The 10,806-nt window shown below is 51.5% G+C and overlaps 1 protein-coding gene across 1 annotated transcript in view; it reads right to left on the reverse strand.

The window, feature by feature from the left end:
* The window catches only part of LOC139237917 (breast cancer anti-estrogen resistance protein 3 homolog), a 44,764-nt gene extending 40,680 nt beyond the window's left edge, over positions 1–4,084 (reverse strand). Inside the window, exons 1-2 of the mRNA XM_070867214.1 lie at positions 3,993–4,084; positions 1,006–1,134 (exon numbers count right to left, since the gene is read on the reverse strand). Of these exons, the coding sequence (XP_070723315.1) occupies positions 1,006–1,113 (108 nt within the window). The 5' untranslated portion in view covers positions 1,114–1,134; positions 3,993–4,084. The remainder of the gene's footprint in view (positions 1–1,005; positions 1,135–3,992) is intronic.
* Positions 4,085–10,806: the final 6,722 nt, after the last annotated feature.

The raw sequence follows: 10,806 nt of genomic DNA on the forward strand, positions 1-10,806 counted from the left end.
GGCCAGATAAATAGACTCCTTGCAGCACCCCTGAGGGGCATTGCCAGGATAACAAGATGTGAAAGGTTGGCACTGGGTCACAGACCCTGGACCGCGACTCCCATGTGTTTCCTGCATCTCCGAGCAGGCCCCTCCTACTCTGATCTCCAGACTTTGACCACGGGATGGACCCCGATGCAATCTCCTGGCAACCCCAGGAGCACAATTCCCAGGTAGACCATGGACAACTACTCCACCATCTGAAGCCCATCATAATAATAACACTAAATCGGAGTAGGAGTAGGCCCCACTGCCCCTCGAGCCTGCTCCGCCATTCAATAAGATCAGACCGATCTTCGACCTCAACTCCACTTTCCCGCCCAATCCCCATATCGTTTGTTTCCCCAGAGTCCAAAAATCTATCGATCTCTGCCTTGAATATACTCAACGACAGAGCCTCCACAGCCCTCTGGGGCAGAGAATTCCAAAGATTCACCACCCTCAGTGAAGAAATGTCTCCTCATCTCCGTCTTAAATGGCCGACCCCTTTAGTTCCCTTTGGTTTATGTTTTATAGCACTCCTGCAAAACGCCCTGGGACATTTTAATAAATTAAATGCCCTATATAAATATAAATTGTTTGGAGTTGGGGCACTTGAAGAGCCGTAACCTACAGGGCTACGGACCAAGAGCTGGAAAGTGGGATTAGGCTGGATAGCTCTTTTTCGGCCAGCACAAAGACGATGGGCCGAACTGGCCTCCTTCTGTGCATGAATTTGTATGATTCTAAGGGGTGACTCTTGCATCCAACCCGTGCTGTTCCCAAGTCGACTGGAAAAATGGTTCCTTTCTCTGGAACAAATGAGCAAAAAAAACTATATTGACCCTCCCCCTTGAAAAATATTTTTCTTTAAATAATACTGGATGAATGAGGTTCACCAGTGAGGTTCAGGTGGGGAATAAGGAACCACTTAAGCTTTAACCTCCCGGTTCACAGATGTACAATGAAATGGCCGGGGTGTCTAACCTGCCGTGAGATGGGTCCGTGGAACCAGGCATGGCTTCGCAGATCATCGGTGCTTAGCTTTAGCTCCTCCTCCAGCTCCTTCGTCAACGGGTCTTTCACAGAGGCCATCGTGAGTTGATCAGTAGCAAACTGCAAAGAACAGATTCATGAGATCAGTATGTCTAGCACCAATACAGTCCGGCTGCCTGAATCCGACTCTCCATTATCGCTGATTTGAGATGAGCTGTAAGCAGTTTTGTGCTCACACTCTCTCTCGCCTCTCGAGGCAAAAGGCTGAGCACCTCATAAACTTGAGCACAAAAATCTAGGCCTACACTCCAGTGTACTCCATTGGCTGGAAAGTGTTTTGGGACGTCCGGTGGTCGAGAAAAGCGCTATATAAATGCAAGTCCTTCTTCTTTCAGTGCAGTGTTGAAGGGGTGCTGCACTGTCGTCTTTCGGATGAGATGTTAAACCGAGGCACCATCTGCCCTCTCATGGGTGGATTTTAAAGATCCCGCAGCACTATTTTGAAGAAGAGCAGGAGAGTTATCCCCGGTGTCCTGGGGCCAATATATATCCCTCAACCAACATAACAAAAAACAGATTATCTGGATCATTATCACATCGTTTGTGGGTCTTTGCTGTGAACAAGTTGGCTGCACTTCGAAAGTACTTCATTGGCGGTAAAGTCTTTTGGGACATCCCAAGGCTGTGACAGGCGCTATAGAAATGCAAGTCTTTCTTTCTTTCTGAATCAGGCTACACGATTTACCCGAAACATTAACTTTGCTTTCTCGCCACAGATGCTGCCTGACCCGCTGTGATTTCCAGCATTTTCTGTTTTTATTACACGATTTACAGAGTGTTTATCCTGCACCGTCCCTGCAAAGTGATGAGGAGCCGATATACATTTCAGAACCTATACAGAAGACCCCAGTGAAATACGTTGAGTGTCAGCAGCTTAATCGGGACTCAGCTGGGGCTGAAATTTCCCCTTCCATAAGCTCCATTACTGCCTCTAAGAGGCGGGAATGGAGCGGAGAGGTCTTACCACCAGGAGCGATGGCCGTTCCGACCTGCCCGCAGCTGCGCCCCGCAACACTGCTCCGCCCCGTGGATTGGGGAGGAGAAACATTAAAAAAAACGGTAAGTGTGCCCAGGTTTGGTTCAGGGCTCAATTGCAGCCCCAGTGACTTCTGGTTAAAAAATGCACCCCCGTGCACTATTGTGCCGCCCTACTTACCAGGAGCTAGCAATTCGGTTCCCTCGTTTATACTCAGGCCTACCCTTTTGTTAAAATTAATGAAGGAGCGACAAAAAAAACGCTGCCCGAGATTGGGACAGACAAACGTAATGTCACAGGACACAGGCACGGGCAGAACATTCGACAGAGGTAGGGTCGCCAACTCTGGTTGCGCGTATTCCTGGAGGTTCCGCCACATGACCTCCTGCCTCCAACTGCCCCCCCTCCCCCCCCCCCACGCTCTCGCCATTGGTCCATCCTCACCGAGCCCCGCCTTCCCACGGCCAATTGGAAAGCGCAAAGACTCCTCATTACCCGATTGGATGATTCTCGGCCATCACTCAAACTGCCTTTGTTTCCCCATCTCCCGCTATTTTTTTTAAACTCACAAACAGAAATGTTCAAAGGTAATGAAAAGACAACACTTTTTTCTTAAGGCCCCCTGTGATTTGTCTCCCTGGGTTTTTGCTGGCAGCAGTGTCCTGGAGATTAACCTTCAATTCCTGGGGACTCCAGGCCAATCCTGGAGGGTTGGCAACCCTCGACAGAGGGCGTGTTTGCTTTAACTGCGTGATTCATTTGTGTCCACAAGATCCTACAAGTCCCCTGGGAGGACAGACGCACCAATGTTAGCATCGTCGACCAGGCCAACATCCCCAGCATTGAAGCACTGACCACACTCGATCAGCTCCGCTGGACAGGCCACATTGTCCGCATGCCAGACACGAGACTCCCAAAGCAAGCGCTCTACTCGGAACTCCTTCATGGCAAGCGAGCCAAAGGTGGGCAGAGGAAATGTTCCAAGAACACCCTCAAAGCCTCCCTGATAAAGTGCAACATCCCCACCGACACCTGGGAGTCCCTGGCCACAGACCGCCCTACGTGGGGGAAGTGCATCCGGGAGGGCGCTGAGCACCTCGAGTCTCGTCGCCGAGAGCATGCAGAAACCAAGCGCAGGCAGCGGAAGGAGCGTGCGGCAAACCTGTCCCACCCTCCCCTTCCCTCATCCACTGTCTGTCCCACCTGTGACAGGGTCTGTGGCTCTCGTATTAGACTGTTCAGCCACCTAAGGACTCAGTTTAAGAGTGGAATCAAGCCTTCCTCGATTCCGAGGGACTGCCTATGATGATGATGATGTCACTTTCTCAACGAAGTTCAGCCTCCCTCACGGAACTAAGGAAGACTTTCCCCGCCAGCAGCACCTGATGCCTGTCAGTGCAACCGACAGAATGATGACACACAGCGGAGTGTGTGGAACCAATTTGCTCTCCATGCACAATGCCCTTTACGCACCCCTTTCCATGGGTGTCCAGACCGCTGCCTGTGCACAAACACCCTCCACCACCAAAAACAACAATACGGCCCCCCTTTCAAAAGACAGGGCGCAAATGGACAGTGAATAAACAAGACACCTGTAACAATTCACTTGTTAGAAATGATAGAACACATTGGCTGATCCAAGCCCGACTGACTGTGCAGGAAACTGATAAAGAAGGGCGTTCAAACGTTATTGCTCCTACGCGCAAAATTCCCTCAGTTTTAAAGGAAAAAAATTACATTTCCCATGTGTCTGCACAAGGGCCTGAACACGTTGTTACTGGTTCGTACAGGTTTGCCACATCCTCTCCTCACTGTAACAGAATAAAACCTCACAGTAACTTCATCGACCGCATTCCACACATTTTTCACTAAAAGTTCAACGGGGCGTCTCTGCTGGGGTGCCGAGAACTATCGGTTAGTCCCTCTGACTATCATAACCTACCTTGTAAGCTCATTGCTCCTCTTCCGACCCGTTAGCTGTGAGATACAACCCTTTAGTTTAGTGGTTGGCTTCACAATTGGGAGAACACCTCAACTTAGCCCAAGGGAGCTGCACCTCCAGGCGAAACTATTCGCTGGAAAGGTACGAGGGGTATGTCGAGTTCCGGCAGATAGACGGGCCCTGCTTCAATGGCATAGCAACGGCAGTCACTTTCTGGCACTGTTGCACGCCAAACAAAGTGACACACTTAATCATGTGCGTTACTGCTTTGCCGAGCTTGTGAGAAGATGGGCAGATGAAGACAGAGCCGCCCCCCCCACCACCCCCCCTCAGTATGTGGAGCATTCCAGTACTGTACTCCACCCTTTATTGCAGTCTTGACAGCAAAACCTGAGCAACTTTATTGCTTATCATTCAGGCCCCGCAACGGCTGAGATTGTGCAAACTGTACTTTACCCTCTTTTATAAAACACATTGGCTGGTCCAAGCTCGACTGACTGTACAGGAAACAGATAAAGACGGATGTTCAAACGTTCATGCTCCTTTGTCAGCCGTGGCTCAGTGGGCAGCACTCTCGCCTCTGAGTCAGTGGGTTCCAGTCCCACTCCAGGGACTTAAGACGTAAACCCAGGCCGACACTCCCAGTGCAGTGCTGAGGGAGTGCTGCACTGTCGGAGGTGCCGTCTTTCGCATGAGACGCTAAACCGAGGCCCCGTCTTTTCGGATGAACGTTAAACCGAGGCCCCAGCTGCCCTCTCCGGTGAACGGAAAAGATCCCATGGCACTATTTTGAAGAAGAGCAGGGGAGTTATCCCCGGTGTCCTGGGGCCAATATTTATCCCTCAATCAACATAACAAAAAAAACAGGTTATCTGGTCATTGTTACATTGCTGTCTGTGGGAGCTTGCTGTGCGCAAATTGGCTGCTGTGTTTCCTACATTGCAACAGTGACTACAATCCAAAAATACTTCATTGGCTGTAAAGCACTTTGGGACGTCCTATGGTCGTGAAAGGCGCTATATAAATGCAAGTCTTTCTTTTTCTTGCAGCCGTACATCTGGCTGGAGGGTCAGTAACCAGAGGACTCAGAGTTAAGATCATTGGCAAAAGAACTGGGGGGAATATGAGGAGGAAATTGTTTTAGACAGCGAGTTTTTATGATCAGGAAGGGTGATGGAAGCAGATTCAACAATAACTTTCAAGCAGATTCAATAATAGTATTGGATAAATACTCGAAGGTGAAAATTTGTTTCGGCGCTATGGAGAAAGAGCAGGGAGGGGTGGGACTAATGGGATAGCTCTCTCAAAGAGCTGGCACAGACTCGATGGGCCGATGGCGTCATTCGATGAAAGCTCACAGTTGATTTCAGCCCCATTATGTAACATTTTGTCCATTTGATGTGTGGTTGCAACAGATATTAGATAGTGCTGAGATTGAGTGGATAGTGGTGCAGGAATTCAGTGTATTGGATCAGCCTGCTGAAAAAGAGGCAAGTCTGGACTGGGAACGCCTGCTTTTCAACAGGCCCGATTACATTCACGTGGTTACATCACTTCAGCCTGAAGCCCTGCAGTTGAGGTACTGCTAGAACTTTTATTTCTTGTTATTCGATCTTGGTTTTTGGGCGTCTTTGGCAAAGGCCGGCATTTATTGCCCATCCCTAGTTGCCCTTGAGGAGGTGGTGGTGGAGCCGCCTTCTGCTTGATACGACTGAGTGGCTCGCTAGGCCTCATCAGGGGGCGGCTATGGGTCAGCCACGTTGGTGTGGGACTGGAGTCACATGTACACAGGATTACACCGGATATACAGCACAGAATCAGGCCATTCGGCCCAACCAGCCCATGCTCCACTCGAGCCTCCTCCCATCTTTCCTCATCTAAATCTGTCAGCATAACCCTCTATTCCCTTCTCCCCCATACGCTTGTCCAGCCTCCCCTTAAATGCATCGATACTATTCGCCTCAACCCCTCCCTGTGGCAGTGAGTTCCACATTCTCATCCCCCTCTCTGGGTAAAGAAGTTCCTTCTGAATTCCCGATTGGATTTCTTGTAGGGCCCAGGGCCGGTTTCCTTCCCTAAAGGTACATCGTAGCAACATAGAAAATATGAGCAGTAGTAGGCCATTCGGCCCTTCGAGCCTGCACCACCATTCAATATGATCATGGCTGATCCTCTATCTCAACTCCATATTCCCGCTTTTTCCCCATTCCCCTTGATGCCTTTTGAGTCTAGAAATCTATCTATCTCCCTCTTCAATATATTCAGTGACTTGGCCTCCATAACCTTCTGTGGTAGAGAATTTCACAGGTTCACCACCCTCTGAGTGAAGAAATTTCTCCTCATCTCGCTCCTAAATTTCCTGCCCCGTATCCTGAGACTGTGACCCCTGGTTCTAGACTCCCCAGCCAGTGAATCAGTGAACCAGTTGAGTTTTTCTGACAATCCGACTGCCTCATGGACACTTACACCAACTTTTTATTTCCAAAATGCCATGGTGGCATTTGAACTCACATCGTCTGGATTATTAGTCCAGTAACATAGCCATTGCTCATACAGCCAGTTTCTCCTTGCATATTACTACACTTGGAAATGTAGTGGCCCCAACCGTGACTGTTCCAGTGGCAGTGGAGATACCCTTTTTGTTGGACTTATGTGCTGCCATCATTTTCACGAGTTCCACTCTCTGTCCCACTGAATACACAGATAGTCAGATATCATTAGCTGCAGAATTAAGGACTGTAACAACAACAACAACTTGTATTTAAATAGCGCCTTTAGCATAGTGAAACGTCCCAAGGCGCTTCACAGCAGTATTATGAGATTAAAACTTTGATACTGAGCCACATAAGTAGAACTTAGCGCAGGTTTTAAGGAGCGTCTTGAAGGAGGAAAGAGAGGCGGAGAGATTTAGGGAGGGAGTTCCAGAGCTTGGGGCCCAGGCAACAGAAGGCACGACCACCAATGGTTGAGCGATTATAATCAGGGAGGCTCAGCAGGACAGAATTAGAGGAGCGTAGACATCTCGGGGGGGTTGTGAGGCTGGAGGAGATTACAGAGATAGGGAGGGGTGAGGTCATGGAGGCATTTGAAAACAAGGATGAGAATTTTGATATCGAGGCGTTGTTTAACCTGAAGCCAACGTAGGTCAGCGAACACAGGGGGGTGATGGGTGAGCGGGACGCAGTGCGAGTTAGGACACGGGGCAGCAAGCATAGGGGGTGATGGGTGAGCGGGACTTGGTGCGAGTTAGGACACAGGGCAGCGAGCACAGGGGGTGATGGGTGAGCGGGACTTGGTGCGAGTTGGGACACAGGGCAGCAAGCACAGGGGGTGATGGGTGAGCGGGACTTGGTGCGAGTTAGGACACAGGGCAGCGAGCACAGGGGGTGATGGGTGAGCGGGACGCAGTGCGAGTTAGGACACGGGGCAGCAAGCATAGGGGGTGATGGGTGAGCGGGACTTGGTGCGAGTTAGGACACAGGGCAGCGAGCACAGGGGGTGATGGGTGAGCGGGACTTGGTGCGAGTTGGGACACAGGGCAGCAAGCACAGGGGGTGATGGGTGAGCGGGACTTGGTGCGAGTTAGGACACAGGGCAGCGAGCACAGGGGGTGATGGGTGAGCGGGACTTGATGCGAGTTGGGACACAGGGCAGCAAGCACAGGGGGTGATGGGTGAGCGGGATTTGGTGCGAGTTAGGACACAGGGCAGCAAGCACAGGGGGTGATGGGTGAGCGGGACTTGATGCGAGTTGGGACACAGGGCAGCAAGCACAGGGGGTGATGGATGAGTGGGACTTGGTGCGAGTTAGGACACAGGGCAGCGAGCATAGGGGGTGATGGGTGAGCGGGACACGGTGCGAGTTAGGACACGGGGTAGCGAGCATAGGGGGTGATGGGTGAGCGGGACACGGTGCGAGTTAGGACACGGGGCAGCGAGCACAGGGGGTGATGGGTGATCGGGACTTGATGCGAGTTAGGACACGGGGCAGCGAGCACAGGGGTTGATGGGTGAGCGGGACTTGGTGCGAGTTAGGACACAGGGCAGACGAGTTTTGGATCACCTCTAGTTTACGTAGGGTAGAATGTGGGAGGCCAGCCAGGAGTGCATTGGAACAGTGAAGTCTGGAGGTAACAAAGGCATGGATGAGGGCTTCAGCAGCGGATGAGCTGAGGCAGGGGCGGAGACGGGTGATTGTTACGGGGATGGAAACGCCATCGTTAAATTGAACAAATACACGGAATATGCATTTCCACATTCCCAAATGGCGTCTGACAGGAAAACAAACAGCGACGATCGTCATCAGGAGGTCGGTTTAATGCTGTGCCCCCTCAAAGTGTATTTTGTTGCCACAGTGAGCTTGAAAAGTCCTTTACACTGCAGCACACCCAGGACTGTGTCGCTCAGGGAGGAACGTGGTGATGCCATGTCAAATCACTGGGCCCACCCTTCCCTGGAAGCCCTGGGAATGTGTCAGGATATGACAGTGTGTGTTGGCTCCTAATACTGATGCATCTGACAAAGATTTACCTCACCTTCCAACACGCCACTTCCAGCAGATAATCCGTGGGGATGACAGCCATTGACGGTGACTGCACCAGCAGGAAAGAGCTGTGCAGCTCAGATGCGAACAGGAAAAATGGCTGAAGTTCATCCAAGTGTCACCCTTTCAAGTTGTCCCCGATTTATCCTCCGCAGTAACTCAGCCAGGTTTAAATATAACATGGCAGTGCTTCCCCCCCCGAAGGTTAAGTAGGGAAGCGCAATGCGTAGCGTGGTACTGAGCCGCACAGACCGGGAACATCACGGGTTTGACACCCCTGCTCTGACTTAGCGGATCCCGGTTGGAGCAGGGGCTGAAGGTGCGTCCAATTCAGCCCAGTGTCCCGGGGCGAGGGAGGAAGTACAATAAGGGAGAGTTCCTGCTTCTGATTGCCATCTCGCTGGAAAGTGAAAATGTACAGAGCTTGGGCGAAAGAGGATTGGGCTTGTGGCGATGCACGCGATAGTCGAATAGCCAATCAACATTCGCTGCCCTAGCTCACAAATGGAGGACAGGAGTTTCCTAGGCACATAAAGACAGGAGTAGGCCCTTCGGCCCCTCTGGCCTGTTCCGATAACAAAGGCTGTGGGCACCAATGGTAATCATCGCCCTCTACAGGAGGGTAACAGGAGACAATCTGGGGGAGAAAAAAAGATAGCTAAAGGCACTCACGTTATTAGTTCATTTTCAATAGAACTTGTATTTCAACAACAACTTGTATTTATATAGCGCCTTTCACGTAGTAGAACATCACAAGGTGCTTCACGGGAGTGTTATAAGATAAAAATCTGACACCGAGCCACATAAAGAGAAATTACGGCAGGTGATCAAAAGCTTGGCCAAAGAGGACGGTTTTAAGGAGCGTCTTAAAGAAGGAGAGAGAGGTAAAGAGGTGGAGAGGTTTAGGGAGGGAGTTCCAGAGCTTGAGGCCCAGGCAGCTGAAGGCACGGCCACCGATGGTTGAGTGATTATAATCAGGGATGCTCAAGAGGGCAGAATTAAAGGAGCGCAGACATCTCGGGGGGTTGTGGGGCTGGAGGAGATTACAGAGATAGGGAGGGGCGAGGGCCACGGAGGGATTTGTAAACAAGGATGAGAATTTTGAAATCGAGGCGTTGCCAATGTAGGTCAGCGAGCACAGGGGGTGATGAGTCAGTGGGACTCGGTGTGAGTTAGGACACGGGGCAGCGAGCACAGGGGGTGATGGGTGAGCGGGACTCGGTGTGAGTTAGGACACGGGGCAGCGAGCACAGGGGGTGATGGGTGAGCGGGACTCGGTGCGAGTTAGGACACGGGGCAGTGAGCACAGGGGGTGATGGTTGAGCGGGACTCGGTGCGAGTTACGACACGGGGCAGCGAGCACAGGGGGTGATGGGTGAGCGGGACTCGGTGCGAGTTACGACACGGGGCAGCGAGCACAGGGGGTGATGGGTGAGCGGGACTCGGTGCGAGTTAGGACACGGGGCAGCGAGCACAGCGGGTGAGCGGGACTCAGTGCGAGTTAGTACACGGGGCAGCGAGCACAGGGGGTGATGGGTGAGCGGGACTTGGTGCGGGTTAGGACACGGGGCAGCGAGCACAGGGGGTGATGGGTGAGCGGGACTCGGTGCGAGTTAGGACACGGGGCAGCGAGCACAGGGGGTGATGGGTGAGCGGGACTCGGTGCGAGTTAGGACTCTGGAATAAATTCAAGGAGACTGCAATATAATGAGACTGGAAACACCTTTATAAAGTGAGACAGTGATGATATTGAAATATACAATGAAAGCCACAAGCTCTTTGAAATTGCATGGCATGTTTTGCAGGATTTGTGAAATCTGATGTCAATGGGCCCGAAATTGATGGTTTCTCCGTTTTTTCGGCACTCTCCCCTCCGTGGGAAATTGGCGAGGCCCTCACGCCGGCGGCTTGGAAGGACCGCTGGGGAGCATCCGCTGGCGCTCGCCATCGAGCAACGCCGAAAAAAGTCCTCCCGCCCGAGATTCACTGAGTGGTCCTCCGCTCCTGCAGGAGAAAAGACTGCCGTGTGGGGGCAGGTCTCACCCGGATGGTCGGCATGAAGACTTGCAAGAAAAGGTAAGCGAGATTTTTTTTCTTTACTTCTTTTGCGGCGATTTTGTGCGAAAGGGTCTTCTGAAGGTTTTGTGATGTTTTGTTAATTATTTGTTGAATAATTTTTTTAATATTGCGTCCACCCATCCCTGGCCCCCGACTCCAACCTCGGCTTAACTTTCTCCAGGATTGCATTTGCCGCCCAGAATCCCACCTACTG

This window comes from Pristiophorus japonicus, chromosome 24 (genome assembly GCF_044704955.1).
Source record: "Pristiophorus japonicus isolate sPriJap1 chromosome 24, sPriJap1.hap1, whole genome shotgun sequence".
In the NCBI taxonomy this organism is placed as follows: domain Eukaryota; kingdom Metazoa; phylum Chordata; class Chondrichthyes; family Pristiophoridae; genus Pristiophorus; species Pristiophorus japonicus.